At 40.5% G+C, this 20331-nt stretch overlaps 1 protein-coding gene across 2 annotated transcripts in view; it reads left to right on the top strand.

Moving 5' to 3' along the window:
- The window catches only part of KLHDC1 (kelch domain containing 1), a 73841-nt gene that overhangs the window by 10862 nt on the left and 42648 nt on the right, over positions 1 to 20331 (top strand). For both annotated transcript variants that reach the window (XM_054725341.1, XM_054725346.1), the window contains exons 2-4: positions 8779 to 8849; positions 9402 to 9519; positions 10181 to 10299. In XM_054725341.1, coding sequence (XP_054581316.1) covers positions 8779 to 8849; positions 9402 to 9519; positions 10181 to 10299 — 308 coding nt within the window. The remainder of the gene's footprint in view (positions 1 to 8778; positions 8850 to 9401; positions 9520 to 10180; positions 10300 to 20331) is intronic.

Genomic DNA, 20331 nt, shown 5'->3' with positions numbered 1-20331 from the left:
TGTGGAGCCTGGGCGGGTTTGTAGAATGTGCGGGGCGGGGCCTCAGGGCTGGGCGGGGTCTCAGGGCGTCACTAGGCTGGGGCGTGGCCAACGGCGATGGCTGCCGTCAGCCGTCTCTGCCTTTCCATGTTTCCAAGTCCCTGCGCCCCGCGCTCCAGCGCAGTAAACAATGATTGCTGGGTGCACCACTGCAAAAAAGTCACTCTCACTTTCCGACCCGATGGCCGAGAGTCCAGCCTCTCCCCGTAGGTGTCTGGGTCCCCCGAGTGTCCCCAGAAACTGGATTTCAGAGTGATCGGGAGCTTGTCTCCCTGCGGGTTGAAGAAAAGCCGCGCACCCAGCCGCCCGCCGGCCCGATTCGCGTGCCTCCGTACCTCAGCTTTTCAGCGATTGTGCTCCTTTCTCTTCTCAGCTGTAAATCTTCCACTCAGCCAGCTTTCCCGTGGTTCTGGGTGGTAGACGTTTTTGTCTTTTAGTTGTGTTTTTGAAATTGTTGTGTGAGGCAGCAGATTAGTTGTTTAACTATGCCGCCATCTTGGTTCCTCTCTCCTTCTTTTTTATAGCAACGTAGTATTCCATTGTGTAGATGTACCATAGTTTTCTGATCCAGTCATCTGCTGACGGGCACTTAGGCTGTTTCCAAATCTTAGCTATGGTGAATTGTGCTGCTATGAACATAGGGGTGCATATATCCTTTCTGATTGGTGTTTCTAATTTCTTGGGATATATTCCTAGAAGTGGGATTACTGGGTCAAATGGGAGTTCCATTTTTAGTTTTTTGAGGAAACTCCATACTGTTCTCCACAGTGGCTGTACCAGTCTGCATTCCCACCAGCAGTGCACGAGGGTTCCTTTTTCTCTGCATCCTCGCCAGCACTTGTCATTTGTTGATGATAGCCATTCTGACAGGTGTGAAATGGTACCACATTGTCGTTTTGATTTGCATCTCTCGGATGATTAGTGACTTTGAGCATGTTTTCATATGTTTCTTGGCCTTCCTTCTGTCTTCTTTTGAAAAGTATCTATTTAGGTCTGTTGCCCATTTTTTTCTTGTGTTGTTTATCTTCCTTTTATTAAGTTGTATGATTTCCCTGTAAATTTTGGAGATTAAACCTTTATCAGTGATAACATTGGCAAATATGCTCTCCCATATAGTGGGCCTTCTTGTTGTTTTGTTGATAGTTTCTGTTGCTGTGCTTTTTATTTTGATGTAGTCCCATTTGTTTACTTTCTCTTTAGCTTCCATTGCCCTAGGAGCAGTATCAGCAAAGAAGTTCTTTTGGCATATGTCTCAGATTTCTCTGCCTGTGGATTCCTCTAGTATTTTTATGGTTTCCTGTCTTATGTTTAAGTCCTTTATCCATTTTGAGTTTATTTTTGTGTATGGTATAAATTGGTGGTCTAGTTTCATTTTTTTTGCATGTATCTGTCCAATTTTTCCAACACCATTTATTGAAGAGACTGTCTTGACTCCATTGTATGTTCATACCTCCTTTGTCAAATATTAATTGAGCATAGTGGTTTGGGTCGATATCTGGATTCTCTATTCTATTCCATTGGTCTATATGCCTGTTCTTGTGCCAGTACCAGGCTGTTTTGAGAACAGTGGCTTTGTAATACAGCTTGACATCTGGTATTGAGATCCCACCTACTTTGTTCTTCTTTCTCAGGATTGCTGTGGCTATTCTGGGTCTTTTTTTATTCCAGATGAATTTTTAGAGAGTTCTTTCTAGGTCTGTGAAATATGCCGTTGGTATTTTAATGGGGAGTGCATTGAATATATAGATTGCTTTGTGTAGTATGGACATTTTAATGATGTTGATTCTACCAATCCATGAACATGGTATGCTCTTCCATCTATTTATGTCTTCCTCTATCTCTTTTTTTCAATGTCCTGTAGTTTTTTGAGTAGAGGTCTTTTACCTCCTTAGTTAGGTTTATTCCTAGGTATCTCAATTTTTTTGGTGCGATGGTAAATGGGATTGTTTCCTTATTCTCTCTTTCTGTAAGTTCACTGTTCGTGTATAGAAATACCATAGATTTCTTGGCACTAATTTTGTATCCTGCTATATTGCCAAATTCATTTATTAAGTCTAATAATTTTTTGATGGAGTCTTTAGGCTTTTCTATGTACAATATCATGTCATATGTGAATAATGACAATTTTACTTCTTCTTTTCCAATTTGGATGCCCTTTATTTCTTCTTCTTGTCTGATTGCTGTGGCTAGCATTTCCAGTACTATGTTGAACAGGAGTGGTGAAAGCAGGCATCCCTGTCTTGTTCCTATTATTAGGGGAAATGGTTTTAGTTTTTGCCCATTGAGTATGATGTTGGCTGTGGGTTTGTCATATAAGGCTTTTATTATGTTGAGGTATGATCCTTCTATTTCCACCTTGCTGAGAGTTTTTATAAAAAATGGGTGTTGGATTTTGTCAAATGCTTTTTCTGCATCAATTGATATGACTATGTGGTTTTTATTTCTCAATTTGTTTATGTGATGTATCATGTTTATTGATTTATGGATATTGTACCATCCTTGCATTCCTGGGATAAATCCTACTTGGTCATGGTGTATGATCTTTCTGATCTACTGCTGGATCCTATTTGCTAGAATTTTGTTGAGGATTTTGGCATCTATGTTCATGAGGGATATTGGGCTATAATTCTCTTTCATTGTGTTGTCTTTATCTGGTTTTGGTATTAGGGTGATGCTGGCTTCATAGAATGAGCTTGGAAGTGTTCCTTCCTCTTGAATTTATTGGAATAGTCTGAGGAGGATAGGTTTTAGTTCTTCCTTGAATGTTTGTTAAAACTCCCCTGTGAAGCTGTCTGGCTCCGGGCTTTTGTTTGCCGGAAGCTTTTTAATGACTGCTTCAATTTCTTCCATAGTTACTGGCCTATTGAGATATTTAGATTCTTCCTGGTTGAGTTTTGGAAGGTTGTATTTTTCTAGTAATATGTCCATTTCCTCCAGTTTGTCCAGTTTCTTGGAATAGAGTTGTTCATAATATTTTGTAACAATCCTTTGTATTTCTGTGGGGTATGTAGTTATTTCACCCCCTTCATTTCTGATTTTGTTTATTTGGGTCCTCTCTCTTTGCTTCTTGGTGAGCCTGACGAGATGTTCACCAATCTTGTTTATCCTCTCAAAGAACCAACTCTTGGTTTTGTTGATCTTTTGTATTGTTTTTTTGGTCTCTATGTCATTTATCTCTGCTCTGATCTTTATTATTTCCTTCCTTCTGCCTACACTGGGCTTTTCTTGTTGCTCTCTTTCTAACTCTTTGAGTTGTAGGGTTAGATAATTTATTACCATTGTTTCTTGTTTTTTGCAGTAGGCTTGTAGAGCTATGAACTTCCCTCTCAAGACTGCTTTCACTGTGTCCCATAGATTTTGGATTGTTGTGTTTTCATTGTCGTTTGTTGCCATGATGTTTTTTATTTCTTCTTTGATCTCTCTGGTAACCCAGTCATCATTATTTAGTCTCCAGGTGTTTGATTTTTTTGGATTGTTTTTATTGTAGTTGATTTCCAGTTTTATGCCATTGTTATCTGAGAAGATGCTTGATATGATTTCTATCTTCTTGAATTTGAGGAGACTTTGCCTGTGTCCTAATATGTGGTCTATCCTTGAAAATGTTCCATGTGCACTGGAGAAGAATGTATATTTTGTGGCTTTGGGGTGAAATGTTCTAAAGGTGTCAATTAAGTCCATCTGATCTAGTGTGTCATTTAGGATTGCTGTTTCTTTGCTGATTTTTTGTTTAGTTGATTTATCCAGTTGTTTCAGTTGGGTATTAAGGTCCCTTACTATGACTGTATTGCTATCAGTCTCTCCCTTCATATCTTCCATAAGTTGTTTTATGTTTTTGGGTGCTCCTGTATTGGGTGCATATATGTTTACCAGAGTTATATTTTCTTGTTGAATTGTTCCCTTTAGTATTATGTAGTGGCCTTCTTTATCTGTTGTTATGGCCTTTACTTTGAGGTCTATTTTATCAGATGTAAGTGTCACAACCCCAGCTTTTTTCTCATTTCCATTTGCCTGAAAAATGTTTTTCCATCCCTTCACTCTCGGTCTGTGTGAATCCTTTGCTCTGAGGTGGGTCTCTTGTAGACAGCAAATATATGGGTCATGTTTGCTTATCCATTCAGCTACCCTAGGTCTTTTGATTGGTGCATTTAACCCATTTATGTTTAATATTATTATTGATAAGTACATGTTTGTTGTCATATTTTTCCTTAATGTTTGTGTTTCTTCTTGCCTTTCTCTTTCTTCCATTTTCAGTAGTCCCTTTAGCATTTCTTGCATTGCTGGCTTGGTAGTGAGAAACTCTCTTAGCCCTTTTTTGTCTGTGAAGCTCCTGATTCCACCTTCAATTTTGAATGATAGCCTTGCTGGGTATAGTATTCTTGCTTTGCATGACTTTGTAAATTTCATTTCATTCCCTTCTGGCCTCAAGTGTTTCTGTTGAGAAATCCATTGACATTCTAATAGGAGAACCCTTGTAGGTAACTTTCTGTCTCTCTCTGGCAGCATTTAAGATCCTTACTTTGTTGTTGGTGTTTTCCAATTTAATTATGATGTGTCTTGGTGTCGGTCTTTTAGGGTTCATCTTGTTTGGGACTCTATGTGCTTCTTGGACTTGCATGGTTTTTTTTCTTGCCAATATCAGGGAAGTTTTCTGTCATTATTTCTTCAAACAGGTTTTCTGTTCCTTGCTTCTCTTCCTCTCCTTCTGGTACCCCTATATGCGAATGTTGTTTCGTTTTGTGTTGTCCCAAAGCTCCCTTAGGCTCTCCTCTTGCTTTTTAACCTTTTGCACTTGGATGTCGAGTGTGACTCGACACGGTTAGCATCAGTAGCAGCTCGTATGTCGAATTGTATTGAATGTATCAATAATTTGAAATATAAAAAAATCCAAATAAATAAGTTTGTATGAAAAGAAACCATTTTTTTATTCTACTGCCACGCTTTGTAAAATATGGGGTATTTAAAAAATTAAATCCCGAGTAGAATAAAGGAATCGAGAAAAAAGCAAGCGAGTGCAAAGGGTTAAATCTTCTTTCCAGTTGCTGCTGTGTTTGTGTGTTTTTTTCCTACCTTGTCTTTTAATTTGCTGATGCGGTCCTCAGCCTCTTCTAGTCTACTGTTTAAGCCTTCCATTGTGTTCTTTATTGCAGCTATGTCGTTCTTCATCTCCTCTTGGTTCCTTTTCATGTTGGCGACATTCTCATTCAGCTCCTTATAATTCTCATTGAGTTGTGTGGATTTGTCATCCAGCCGTTTGAGCATCCTTATAACCATTACTCTGAATTCTTTTTCTGGTATGTTGCTAGCATCAAGTTCATTTAACTCCCTTTCTGGTGATTCCTCTTTTTCCCTCCTTTGGGGATTGCTTTTTTGTCTTCCCATGTTTTCCTGTAATGTTTTAATTGTAGATCCAATTGCTTTGCTACCCAGGTTCTTTTGGGGATGGTGCTACTGGTGTAATCTCTCAGTTCTCCTGGGCTTGGTAATCTAGTATAGCCTCCTACTTGAACTATTTGAGTTCTCTTGATGTAGGCCTGCGAGCTGGAGAGGCACAACTGCGGTCTCTAGAAGTCAGCAGCCGTGGAGGAGGGTGACCCAATTTTTGTTGTCTTGTACCCTTGATTGGAATCACGCGTGCTCAGCGGGGACTCACAGTGGCACCCAGGAACTGTCTGTTGGGGTGACGGGGCTCATGGGGCCTGTGCTCTGGAAAGGCGTGACTGTGGTGCCCAGAGTTCTGTAGTTGTGGGCTGGGCAGACTCAGTTTTTGCTGCTGCACCTGTGGTGGATAGGCACTCGCTCCCAGTGGCGGCTCACAGGGGCACCCACGGTACGTTTGGCACCCAGGCACACTGAAGCACTCTGAAGGGCCCTGGAAGTGTAACCGCATAATTGAGGCGTCTGTGGGCAGGTATCCAGGATGAGTGAATTCAGAATTTCTACTTCTGGTGGGGAGTGCGCCCCTGTTTGTCAAAGATCACATCCAGGGAGAGCTCACAGTGGCTCCCACGAGCACCCTGTGGATAGATGGGGTCAGGGGGCCTGCCTGTTGGAAATGCGCATCTGTGGAGGTGCCTTTGCCTGTGCAGAGCTCTGACGCACTCTGAGGGGCCCTGGCACTGAAGTTGCACAGCTGGGGTGTCCGTGGGCAGTTATTCAGGAAGAGGGAGTTCAGAATTTCTACTGCAGGGCCACGCGCCCTTGTCTGTACAGAATCACACCCGTGGGGGCTCCCAGTGGCTCCCAGGCGCTACCTACAGAGTGGAGTGCCCTGGAAGCCTGCACGCTGGAAAGGCGCTAATGTGGTGTCTGTAGTTCTGCCGCTGGGGAGGGGGAGGTTGCACTTACTGCTGCCGAGCAGTCCACCTTTGGAGGTGGAGGTCCCAGGGTCCGCGGGTCTGCGGGTGGGGCAGTGGGATTTTGGATGGAGTGGCTGCTGGGTCGCTGGGCAGCTCCAAGGCCTGTCTGGTTGGTGGTGCTGATGAGTTCCTAAAAAAGGCCGTTCTCCCCTTCAAGATGGTGTGGGCTCCGTGCTGGAGTCCCGCTGTCTGGGGAGTGCCCGCAGCGGTGGTAATCTCTCCTTGTCCAAGAGAGCCTGGTCTGCCAGCCCCTGCTGCTCCTGTGAGATTTAACTGTCCCTCCCTTACTCACACACACACCACACACATCCACACACTCTCCTTTCACCCCCTCACTCACTTCCTCTCCCTCACCTCCGTCCTGCCAGCCGCCATCTTCCCTGTCTTCTCCCAAATTTTTCAATTCTGCACTTCATTTGTGTTTTTGTACTACCCCCTTTAAAAGAAAAGGGACATTTCTTTTTAATCAGGCTGAGGTGACCATGCAATCAGTTTAATAGGTATTATTCATTTACTCAACAAATATTCCATTTGCTTTTTATGTGTCAGGCACTGTGCTAGGCTCTAGACACTAAATTATAACAACATAAACATGGTCCATGCACTCATGAAGCTTATAGGTTAATGGTGGTAGTCGGGGGTGGGTATGATCCAGACAAAGGACTTTGAAGGGCAAGTACAGGACTGTATGAGAGCATTTAATAGGTTACTTAATCCTTCAACCTTATTCTGGGTTAGTAGAGAAGGGACATTTAAGCTGTTTCCAAAGAATGAGTGAGTTAGCCAGAAAAATTCCTGGAAGCATTCCAAGAAGAGAGAAGAGCGTAATTGAAGCCCTATTGCAGCAGGAATTTGCAGAGGTTTGGGAACTGACAGAAGACTAGAGCATAATGAGTAAAAGACAATATGAACCGGAGGGACAGCAGATACCAAATAGAACAGACCCAAGAATTTCAGCCTATCCTGAGAGCACTAGGAAAGTACTGAAGGGACTTAAACAGAGTCATGACAGAATCCATTTTTGTAATATTTTGGTTATAAAGGTATACACACAAAGATACTGACACTATTAACTTTAGAATCATACAACTATCTCCCCTTTTTCAAATTATTTGTTTACTTAGCTATTAAGTATGAGTTCTCAGTCAGACATAAGTGGAAGTTGCCTTGGAATTAATAAAATGATTTTCTGCTGTGTGTGTGTGTGTGTGGGTGTGTGTGTGAGAGAGAGAGAGAGAGAGAGATAGAGAGAGAGAGAGAGAGAGAGAGAGGAAGGAGATAGCTGGTAGTCAAGATACTATTTTTAAAATTTAACATAACAATGAGAATTTACCTAAATTTACTTAGCATGCCAATAATTTATGCATCATGCAGTATTAGAAATTCTTAAACTGCTATCTTTTATATTTGGTTATTTTTTAATTATTCTAAGAAATTATGACAGATTTATGTAAGGATTTGTTTCAACCCCTAAGTTTTTTACTTAATAGAAATGATTGTTATTCTATTCTTATTTCTCCTTTCATCACAAATGTCAGAATGCACTCTTCTGTTTATGTTATCAGCTTCTTTAGAGATTATTCAGAGTTATCATTTGGACTAGTTAAATTTATCTTGAGCCATAGATTCTATATTTAATGGACACCTAGCACTATGCCTTGCACATAGTAGGCACTCAAAAATAAGTTCAGTGATATATCCCCATGACTATTTTATAACTACCAATTTGTACTTCTTAATCCCTTGAACTTTTTCACCCAATCTCCCAACAACCCCCTCTGGAAACCATTAGTCTCTTCCTTGTATCTATGAGTGTTTTTCAATTTTGTTTGTTCATTTATTTTGTTCTTTAGATTCCACATAAAAGTGAATCATATGGTATTTGTCCTTCTCTGTCTGACTTATTTTACTTAGCACAATACCCTCTAGGTTCATCCCTGCTGTCGAAAATGGTAAGATTTCCTTCTTTTTCTCATACAGTGCTCTTAATTTCACCTTATAAAAATGTCCTTCCTTAATTCCTTCCCTTCACACAAAACATATTGCTCTGTTTGATACTTATTTTCTTCCTGGAAGTTCTACTCTGAATATTATTATTTTGCTGTTTTCCCTTTCTCGAAATCCCTTTTTAAGGTTTAATTGTCCTGAGTCTTTTTCTTGAAATTCATGTACTTTGTATTTTAAACCTTTGTTTGCCAATTTTCTCTTAGAAAATGTATTTTCCTTTTCTCTTTTGATCTAACTTAATTTATATTAAAAATGTTTGAGTCTGTTTATGATTTTGTGTTTCACAATATTTTAATTGCAGTTTTCCCATCCTGAGGAACTATTGAATTGTTACTATATATTTAAAAAGCATAATTTATGTATTCTATGTTTTTAGTCTATTGAAGACAATGAAGTATATTTGCCTAATGATGAAATTTGGACCTATGATATTGATAGTGGGTTGTGGTAAGTAATTTTAAATTGCAGAATGTCCAGTCTTTTTAAAATTGAATTTATTGAGGGGGGGTGCCATTGATTAATAAAATCATAGATTTCACATATACAACTCAATAAAACATCATCCTCATATGGTATCATGTACTCACCATATATGTTATAAATATTTTCATAGACTCAGGGGAATTTAAGACCATACTTAGAACATACTGCACCACTTAATTTCTCCTTTTCCTTTTCTTTCAATGCTTTATTCTCTCTGGCTGTTTCTTTCTTCTGCTCCCTTCCTTTCTCCACTATTTGTCCTTTACCATTCCTCACAATTCCAAGGCTGTCTCTGAAGACTTTGTTCTGCTAATTAATTCCCAATTCTGGTGACACATGTGAAGCTGAAAAATATTTACAGTGGCTTTTCTTAGAGTCTTTACAGTATTGGCTACCATTCTATTTTAATTGTAATTGTCAGTGACAATTTTCATTTTAAAAAAACTCCTGGAGTTCAAAGGGAATTTTAATTGCTTTTCTGGAAAGTTTTGAAATTTCATATTATTCTTGCTGCAGGACAATGCACCTCATGGAAGGAGAACTCCCTACCTCCATGTCAGGAAGTTGTGGTGCTTGCATTAATGGAAAGCTGTACATTTTTGGAGGATATGATGACAAAGGATACAGCAATCGAGTAATATTTTCTTTCAATTCAGGCGTGCAGCAAAATGTGTAATATTTAGCGTACTATTTTATCTCATAAGTTTACAAATATTTTATGTGTTGTTGTTTTTAAATTTATTTCAGGGAGAGGAAGGGAGAGGGAGAGATAGAAACATTAATGATGGCAGAGAATCATTGATTGGCTGCCTCATGTAATCCCCTTACTGGGGATGGAGCCCACAATTCAGGCAATGTGCTCTGACCGGGAATCGAACCGTGACTTCCTGGTTCATAGGTCGACACTCAACCAGTGAGCCACACCAGCCAGGACCAAGTTTATATATATTTAAAAAAGAAGATATATATAGAAAATCTTGTGTTTATGATTATAAGGTTTTAGAGTAAAAATGTAGTGGCTGTGCTTTTCTTCCATATCTTTCTGCTACAGAACTAACTATATACTTAATTAATATCTATATGGCAAGAGAATGATGGGAAAAGATCCAGTTCAGTATATTTTATATATCATTTTTGCTTCTAAAACATAGTCTCATTTTCATTAACTCCACAGGTAAAATTTTTACCTTTTAAAAAGAAAAAGTAATATTATTAATTTTAGATAATATAATTCTCAGATATGGATTCAGTTTTCAAATGCCCTGTCTGTTAATGGAATTCTCCTCTTTTAAAAGCTTTATTTTGTTAATTTGCGAACCAGAGATGGAACCTATGTTTGGGAAAAAATCACCAACTTTGAAGGAAAACCACCCACACCACGTGATAAACTTTCTTGCTGGGTATATAAAGACAGGTAATGCACAAAACCACCTCATTAACTACATAGGATGATCTGAGAGCTTGTGGCCAAATAGGGAAAGCTTGAGAGTCTGAATTTTTTTCATCATATAATTACAAAGGTTTTTGTTTTTTTATGTTAATGGTAACAGCTGTTTTAAACCCTGGAAGAGCTAAGTAATAAAAATAAACATGTGGGAGCAACAATTTGTTTTTTAAAAAGAAACTTATTTAATTAAAATTCTGAATAGTTCACATGGTTCAAAACCATATTAAAAATACTACAGTGAAAGCTTTGGCTCCCACTCCTATTCTTGATCCCCCATGCACAAATAGCTACTTCTACTAATATCTTTTGTATTGTTATGACAGTGGTTCCCAAAATTGTCTGCCATTGTAATCACCTGGGCATCTTAAAAATTCCAAAGCCCAGGTGATACTCTAGACCAGTGGTCGGCAAACTGCGGCTTGCGAGCCACATGCGACTCTTTGGTCCCTTGAGTGTGGCTCTTCCACAAAATACCACGGCCTGGGCATGGTATTTGAGCTGGGCATGGGAAGCAAATGTTGGGAGCTTCTTAAAAATTATTATTTCACTAGTTGTAATCTGTCTATTCAGATCTCTAATTCTTCCTGATTCAGTTTTGGAAGATTATATGTTTCTAGGAATTGATCTATTTCTCCCTGATTGTCCAATTGTTGGCATATAGTTATTCATAATATTTTCTTACAATCCTCTGCATGTCTTTGATATCAATTATTGCTTCTTTTCTTTCATTTCTGATTTTATTTATTTAGATCCTCTCTCTTTTTTTCTTGATGAGCCTGGTTAAAGATTTCAAAATCTTGTTTATCTTTTCAAAGAACTAGCTCTTGGTTTCATTGATTTTTGTAAAAAATAATCACCTGAGGATATTTTTCCATTCCTTTTAGATAGAGTGGAAAGGAGGGAGCGAGAGCGAGAGTGAGATGGGGGAGAGAGAGAGAGAGAGAGAGAGAGAGAGAGAGAGAGAGAGAGAAATTTGTTGTCTGCTGCACACACCTGGACTGGGGCCCAGAAACGAACCTGAAACCCAGGTTAGTGCCCTTGATGGGAATTGAACCCACAACTCTTCGGTGGTGTATGGGCCAACACACTAACAACTGAGCAGCTCTGGCCAGGGCTCATTGATGTTTTGTATTATTTTTTAGACTTTACTTTGTTTACTTCTGCTCTGGTTGTTATTATTACCTTCCTTCTAATCACTTTGGGCTTTGTTTTTTGTTCTTTTTCCAGTTCCATTAAGTATAAAGTCAGGTTGTTTATTTGAGATTTTTTCTTGTTTCTTGAGATAGAACTGTAATGCTATGAATTTCTTTCTTAGGACTGCTTTTGCTGTGTCACATAGATTTTGGGTTATTTTCTCATTTTCATTTGTTTCAAGATATCTTTTGATTTCCTCCTTGTTCTCATTGTTAACCCATTCATTATTTAGTAACATGTTTAATAACATGTGTCTGCATTTTTCAGTTTTTTTCTTGTTATTGATTTCTGGTTTCATGCCACTTTGGTCAGAAAAGATGCTTGATATGATTTCAATCTTCTTAAACTTATTGGGACTTGTTTTGTGTCCTAACATGTGGTCTATCCTAGAAAATGATCCATTGACCATATATTGGTAGATATGTATTTATTGCACTTGAAAAGAATGTATATTCTGCTGCTTTAGGGTGAAATGCTCTGAAGATATAAATTAAATTAATCTGATCTAGTGTTTCACTTAATGCCACCATTCCCTTGTTGATTTTCTGTCTATCCATTGATGTCAATGGGATGTTAAAACCCCCTACTATGACTGTATTACTGTCAATCTCTCCCTTTATGTACATCAAGATTTGCTTTAAACATTTAGGTGTTCCTATGTTGGCTGCATAAATACAAGGGTTATATCCTCTTGTTGTTTTGCTCCCTTTATCATTATGTAATATCCTTCGTTGTCTCTTACTGTAGCCTTTGTTTTAAAGTCTGTTTTGTTAGATACAGTATTGCTACCTCAGCTTTTTTTCACTTCCATTTGTATGAAATATCTTTCTCATCCCTTTACTTTTAGTCTGTGTGTATCTTTTGTTGTGAGGTGGGTCTCTTGTAGACAACATATATATGGATCTTACTTTCTTATCCATTTAGCTATTCTATGTCTTTTGATTGGCACATTTAAGCCATTTACATTTAAAGTTATTTTTAAAAAAAATTTAATAAATCTTTATTGTTCAGATTATTACAGTTGTTTCTCCTTTTTTCCCCCCATAGCTCCCCTCCACCAGGTTCCCACTCCACCCTCTGTCCTTACCTCCCCCCACTGTCCTCATCCATAGGTGTACGATTTTGTCCAGTCTCTTCCCGTACCCCCCACACCCCTTTCCCCCTGAGAATTCTATGCCCCTGATTCTATTATATGCACCAGTTTATTCTGTTCCTCAGATTTTTAATTCACTTGATTTTTAGATTCACTTGTTGATAGATATGTATTTGTTGTTCATAATTTTTATCTTTACTTTTTTCTTCTTCCTCTTCTTAAAGAATACCTTTCAGCATTTCATATAATACTGGTTTGGTGGTGATGAACTCCTTTAGCTTTTTCTTATCTGTGAAGCTCTTTATCTGACCTTCAATTCTGAATGTCAGCTTGGCTGGGTAGAGTACCCTTGGTTGTAGGTTCTTGCTATTCATCACTTTGACTATTTCTTGCCACTCCCATCTGGCCTGCATAGTTTCTGTTGAGAAATCAGCTGACAATCGTATGGGTGCTCCCTTGTAGGTAATTAACTGTTTTTCTCTTGCTGCTTTTAATATTCTCTCTTTGTCTATTGCCCTTGGCATCTTAATTATGATGTGTCTTGGTGTGGTTCTCTTTGGATTTCTTTTGTTTGGGGTTCTGTGCGCTTCCTGGACTTGTAAGTCTATTTCTTTCACCAGGTGGGGGAAGTTTTCAGTCATTATTTCTTCAAATAGGTTTTCAGTATCTTCTCTCTCTCTTCTTCTGGCACCCCCATAATTCTGATGTTGGTTCCCTTGAAGTTGTCCCAGAGGCTTCTTACACTATCTTCAACTTTTTGGATTCTTTTTGCTTTTCCAGTTGATTGTTCTTTGCTTCTTTGTATTTCAAGTCTTTGACTTGATTTTTGCGTTCCTCTAGTCTACTGTTGGGTCTCTGTATAATATTTTTTATTTCAGTCAGTGTATGTTTAATTTCTAGTTGGTTCTTTTTCATATCCTCGAGGGTCTCATTAAATTTATCGGCCTTTTCTAGAAAATTCTTGAAAAACCTTATAACCGTGATTTTGAACTCTATCTCCAGTCATTTGTTCTCCTCCATTTCTTTCATTTGTGATCTTTTTTCTTGTCTCCTCATTTTCACTGCTTCCCTGAGTTGGTAGGGTAGCTTTGTGTGCTAGGTATCCTATATGGCCCAGTGGCTCGGCCTCCCAGTTACCTGAGGTGGATGCTCTTGGTGTACCCCTTTGTGGGCTATGTGCACAGTCTTGTTGTAGTTAAGTCTTGATTTTTGTTGGTGTCACTGGGAGGAATTGACCTCCAGGCCAATTGGCTGTGAGGACCCGCTGTGTCTATAATGGAAGAATTGCTGTGCTGGAGACACACTTATGGGACTGGACTTGTTCCAGTGGGGATTTGGTGCTCACTGAGTCTGCCTCTTGAATGTGTCCCTTATGAGAGTAGTTGAAATCTGGCGTCGTCTCACACAGACCACTAGATACACTAGCTTCTGGATTTCCAATGGGGTGCAGGTCAGCTACTGTCTGAGGCCAACCAGCAGGAGCTACAGTGAGAACTACAGTTTTCTCCTCTTTGCTTGGGATTTGGAGGTTTTGGAGCTGTTTGACTGGAGCTATAGTTTATTTGGTTAAGCTGCTCCAGGGCAGGCCATTTATATGCAAAAGCCGCTGCGTGGAGCTTGGGTGTGTTTGTAGATTGTGCGGGGCGGGGTCTCAGGGCGTCACTAGGCTAGGGCGTGGTAAACAGCCATGGCTGCCAGTCAGCCTTCTCTGCCTTTCCGTGTTTCCAAGTCCCCGTGTCCCACGCTCCAGTGCAGTAAACAATGATTGCTGGGAGCACCTCTGCCAGAAAGTCACCCTCAGTTTCCGACCTGATGGCCGACAGTCCAGCTTCTCCCTGTAGGAGTTTGGGACCCCGCGTCTCCCCAGAAACTGGATTTCAGAGTAATCGGGAGCTTGTCTCCTTTTGGGTTGAAAAAGCAGCGCGCCCAGTTGCCCGCCACCAGCCCGATTCACATGCCTCCGTTCCTCAGCTTTTCAGCGCTTGTGCTCTTTTCTCTTTCCTTCTAGTTGTAGAACTTCCACGCAGTCAGCTTTCCAGTGGTTCTGGGTGATAGAAGTTTTGTCTTTTAGTTGTAGTTTTGAAATTGTTGTGCGAGGCAGCAGTTTAGGTGTTTACCTTTGCCGCCATCTTGGTTTCTCTCTAAAGTGATTATTGATAGATATGCTTTTATTGCCATTTTATTTTTTTAAGTATGTCCTCTGTTTTTTTTCTCCTTCTACTTCTTTTTTAAAAAAAAAATATTTTATTGATTTTTTACAGAAAGGAAGGGAGAGGGATAGAGAGTTAGAAACATCGATGAGAGAGAAATATCGATCAGCTGCCTCCTGCACACCCCCCACTGGGAATGTGCCCGCAACCAAGGCATGTGCCCTTGACCGGAATTGAACCTGGGACCCTTGAATCCGCAGGCTGAAGCTCTATCCACTGAGCCAAACTGGTTTCAGCTCCTTCTACTTCTTAAAGCATGCCCCTTAAACTAAGGTGACCAGATCGTCCCGCTTTTGGCGGGACAAAATCGATTTTTAACAATTTGTCCCGCGTCCCATGGTGGACAAGATTCTTCCCAAAGATAGGGACTTTTTTAAAATGCCGTGGGACGCGGGACAAATTGTTAAAAATCGGTTTTGTCCCACCAAAAGCGGGACGATCTGGTCACCTTACCTTAAACATGTATTGTAATACTGGTTTGGTGGTAACAAACTCCTTTAGCTTTTTCTTGTCTGGGAAGCCCTTTATTTCTTCTCCAATTTTAAATGATTCCCTTGCTGTATAACGTAGTCTTGGTTGTAGGTTCTTGCTTTTAATAATTTTGAATACTTCATGCCAATGCCTTCTGGCCTGAAATGTTTCTGTTGAGAATTCAGCTGGCAGTTTTATGGGAGCTCCCTTGTAGGTAACTGACTGCTTTTCTCTTGCTGCTTTTAAGATTCTCTCTTTGTCTTTAACCTTTGCAATTTTAATTATAATGTGCCATAGTCTGAGCATCTTTGGGTTCATCTTGTTTGGGATTCTCTGCCCTTCCTGGACTTGTGGGTCTTTTTCCTTCACCAGGTTACAGGAGTTTTCAGTCATTATTTCTTCAAATAGGTTCTTAATCCCTTGTTCTCTCTCTCTTCTCCTAATATTCCTATGATGCAGATGTTGTTACCCTCCATGTTGTCCCAAACGTCCCTTAAACTGTCCTCATTCTTTTAAATTCTTTTTTCGTTTTGCTCCTCTGATTGGGTGTTTTTTTCTACCTTGTCCACAAAATCACTGATTTGACCCTGTGCTTCATGCAGCCTACTTTTTATTCTTTTTAGTATATTATTTTTTGTTCTTGTTGTTAATCCTCACCCAAGGATACTTCTATTGATTTTTAGAGAGAGTAGAAGGGAGGGGAAGAGACAGAGAGAAACATGGATATGAGAGAGACACATCAATCGGTTGACTCCCTCATGCTCCCTGACTAGAGCAGGGGATGGAGCCTGCAATTGAGGTACGTGCCCTTGACCTATGATTCTTCAGTCTGCAGGCTGACATTCTAACCACTGAACCAAACTGGCTAGGGCTCCAGTATATTCTTGATGTTAATTATGGTATTGTTCATTTTTGACTGGTTCTTTTTCATGGGTTCTATGTTCTTTTTCATACTCTTGTAATTCTCACTAAGTTTCTTAAACATACTTATATCAGTTACTTTGAACTCTATATTTGAGAAATTGCTTGCCTATATTTCATTTAGTTCTTTTTTTTTTGGAGATTTCTCCTGTTCTTTTATTTGGGGCCTGTTTCTTTGTCCCCCCATTTTGGCTGTCTCTTTGTGTTTGTTTCTATGTATTAGATAGATTTGCTTTAATTCCCAATCTTCGTGAGGTGGCCTTATATAGTAGTTGTCTGGTGGGACCCAGGGGCACAGTCTCCTTGATCATGTAAGCTGGGTGCTCTAGGAATCTCTTGTATGCATTATGTGGGCCCTCCTATTTTAATTGGGTATTAATTGCTATTAGCCCATTTGTGTGTGGGCTCAACCCTCAGGCTGGCTGACTGTGAAGCTCAACCCTGACCACCATGTGTGAGCAACTGTGCAGGTGCTGACCACATGAAGTGAATTCACCTCAGCAGAGTTTAGTGCCAACTGAGATCTCCCTTTGGATATGCTGTTTATTAAGCGTATTGGATCCTGCTTTGATGTTGTTTGAACCTGGCCACTGGGTTTGTTGGTTTTGGGTCTCTTGGATTGGACTCCGGTGTAGGCCAATATCAGACACTGTCTGTGCCTGGCCCTTGCTTGGCAACCTGTTTGGAGCTACAAACAACCCACAGTTGGGCTTGGGTACCCATGCGAAGGACCAAGCTGTGTACCAAGGCAGTTTTTATCAGCACCAGCTTGGTGGCAGGTCAGCAAAAGTCCCAATGCACCTCAACAAGATCCACCTCCTCCTGCCTCTGCCTGCTGGCTGCCTAGTTCTAGTGCTTATATTCAACCCTCAGATGGAATCAGGATGATGGGACTATTGGGTTGCCTGTGAAGGGGAGGGTCTGTCCAGGCTTCAGGGAAGATGGTGGTTGTGATTCCTGTCCCAGAGCCACATGATTCAGTATGTCCTGGATTTTGCCTCCATTTTGGCAGGGCAAAGACACTAGAAGTCAGGTGGGTGGGGCCTCCGGAACCTGGAGGTTGTGTCTGCTGAACACAGGAGGGTGGTTCTATCAGACTTCCAATGAGGGGGAAGCGTCAGTCAGGTTCATGGAAAAGTGGGAAGCGTCAATCAGGTTCATGGACTCGCCCCACTCCTAAGGTACAGAACTCAATCTCTGGTACCCCCTGAGTCTGCTCAGACCTCTATACCCTCGCCAAGGCAGCTGACTCCTCAGCAGGGCCTAAGCTTGGTATGGTGGGGCAAGAGGGAGTCCAAAGGGTTGGGCAATTGTTTTCCCTAAGTCTGATATTGCACAGAGAGGAGTACTCCACCCAAGGTGACTGTGGTATCAAAGAATGACTCAGCACAGGGACCCTGGTGGCTGTCTTCCCCATCTCTCTCCCCAGAATTACAAACCTCAAACTCTCCTCAGATAATTCTAGTCTGTTCCGCCCTCCCTTTTCCTGAAGCCCAGGGTGAGTGGTGTGACCTGACCCAGAATCGAACCCGCAACCCTTTGGTGTATGGGATGATGCTGCAACCAACTGAGCCACCTGGCCAGAGCTCAGTGGTTAGAGCATTGACCTGGGGACCAAAGGGTCTTGGGCTTGATTTCTGATCAAGGGTATATATTTAGGTTGCAGGTTCGATCCCAGGCCCTGGTTCAGGTGTGTACAGGAGGCAACCAATCGATGTGTCTCTTACATAGATATTTCTTTCTCTCTCTCTCTGTCTCTGTCTCTGTCTCTGTCTCTCTCTCCCCCTCCCTTCCACTCTCTCTAAAAATCAATTGAAAAAAAATATCCTTGGATGAGGATTAACAAAAACAAGAAGTGTTCATTTTCTTTTTGTTACTAGTATATAGAAACAGAATTGATTTTAATATATATTGGTCTTGTATTCAGCACCCCTACTAAGGGCTCTTATTAATTCTAATAATTTAGCAATAGATTTTTTTTGAATTTTGTACATATTAGAATATCTGTGAATGTCATTTTTTCCCTTCCTTTATAATTCTTATACTTTAAAAATATATATATTTTATTGATTTTTTTACAGGGAGGAAGGGAGAGGGATAGAGAGTTAGAAACATCGATCAGCTGCCTCCTGCACACTCCCCACTGGGTATGTGCCCGCAACCAATGTACATGCCCTTGACTGGAATCGAACCTGGGACCCTTGAGTCCACAGGCGGACACTCTATCCACTGAGCCAAACCGGCTAGGGCAATCCTTATACTTTTTATTTGCTTTATTGCATTGTGTAGGACCTTCAGTAGTTATAGTGCTTATATTCATACTTTAAAATATTACCTTTAGCTTTCTTTTTCCTTAAACAATATCTCTTTTTCTACTCTAAGTATCAATCAAATTAGAATGTAGCCTCTTCTTCCTTCTACCTCTCCCTTTCATTCAACACCATTTTTGTTAATTATGTTTTTTATTTCTCTGTTCCAACTTCAGTTACAGATATTTAACTCTCCTCTGCATGTCTATCATTTTTTCACAAATTCTTTTTTCTTGTTGACTTTTCTTATTTCTATCCTCTGTGGTGCTTTACTATATTTTCTGGGATGTCTGTTCTTTCTTTTGTTCTTTGTGACTTTATCTTCATTTCCAAAATGTGTTTTTTCCCCCCTTCTATTTCTTTCCTTCTACCAATTCTGTTTCACCTCTTCATATTTCCTGTCCATCAACTGTTAGCTGAGCTCTTATTTTTTTGCTTTGAAGGTTTCCTTAACTAATTTTTTTGCTTAAAAATACCATGCATTATTTAATATTCAGTATTCAAGTTTTCCTGTTTGTCTTATAAATTTTAAAAAACAATTTGTTCAATACAGGATCCAGATAAGGCCTATCCATTACAATTGATTGATATGTCTCTTAAAGTGCTTTTATTCCAGAGATTCCCTTTTGATCTTTGTTGTTATTATTGTTTTGGTTTTGAAATTTACTTGGTGAAGAAATCAGGTCATTTGACTATAGAGTTTCCAACAGTCTGCCTTGTGTTGATTGTGTCCCTGTGGCAGCTTTTAACATGTTAATCTATACCTTGTATTTTCTGTAAGTCAGTACTTCGATCTAGAGCTTGATCAGATTCGTGTTCTTTTGTTGGCTGTTGGTTTTAGATGCAGGCAAAACTATTTGTAGTTAAGTATTTCCATTAGTGGGCACATGATATCTGGTTGTCTCTCTTTGTTAGCAAGCACTGATGGTTGTTGCCTAGATCCATTTATGCATGAGAGGATGCAAAGGTTTGATTCTTTCCCTTTGTTTATTAGTGTTCAACAAATAGTCATTTCTCTAACATTCTCCAAAGTGATCAGTAAGTTTTAAAATTGTCATTATGAAATCATAAATTCAAAATAGTTTATGTATTTTATTTCTCTTTCTGAAGCTCAAACTATCCCATATTTGTCAAGTGGGAGCCTCTTTGACATAGCTCCTGAATCCTTTTGACAGGATCTTTTTTTTTAAATAAAAAATTTATTTCCATTTATTCCCCCTATACCCTCTTCCACCTCTACCTCCCTCCCCCTGTAATCACCACACTGTTGTCTGTGTCCATGAGTAGTTCTTTCTCTTTTCTTTTTTTGCTCAATTCCTCCATCCCACCCCCCTCCCAGCTGTCTACCAGTCTTATAATTTGCACTAGAGGCCCGGTGCACAAAATTCATGCACAGGGGTGCGGGGGGGGGGGGGTGGGGTGTCCCTCAGCCCTGTCTTGGCCTGCAAAGACGCCAGCATCCCTCACCCCAGCCTCTAGCCAGAGGTTCCTCCCCTCCTTCTGCACAGCCTCTGGGAAGATGCTTGTCCTGGGGCCTCCTCAGGGCCCTAGCCCACGACCCCCTGCAGCTCGGGTACTCGGGGGCTTGGGTTTTCAGGTCTGGCTTCCTCACCTGGTGTGGTGAGCATCAGCTGCCATGGGAGCCTTGCCTTAGGAGTCACCCCCTTGGACCATACTACTTGCGAGTGTGTGTGGGAGGGTGGCCTCGGTGGCAGTGATTTGATGTCTGTAGCATGCCCGCTGACACCCACCACCACAGCACCACACTGGTCCCGTCTGGACTGCTGGCAGGGGCTTCCAG

The sequence above is a fragment of the Eptesicus fuscus genome, chromosome 2 (assembly GCF_027574615.1).
Source record: "Eptesicus fuscus isolate TK198812 chromosome 2, DD_ASM_mEF_20220401, whole genome shotgun sequence".
Taxonomy (NCBI): Eukaryota; Metazoa; Chordata; class Mammalia; order Chiroptera; family Vespertilionidae; genus Eptesicus; species Eptesicus fuscus.
Note: the sequence above shows the minus strand (reverse complement) of the source record. Positions and strands in the feature narration are given on the sequence as shown.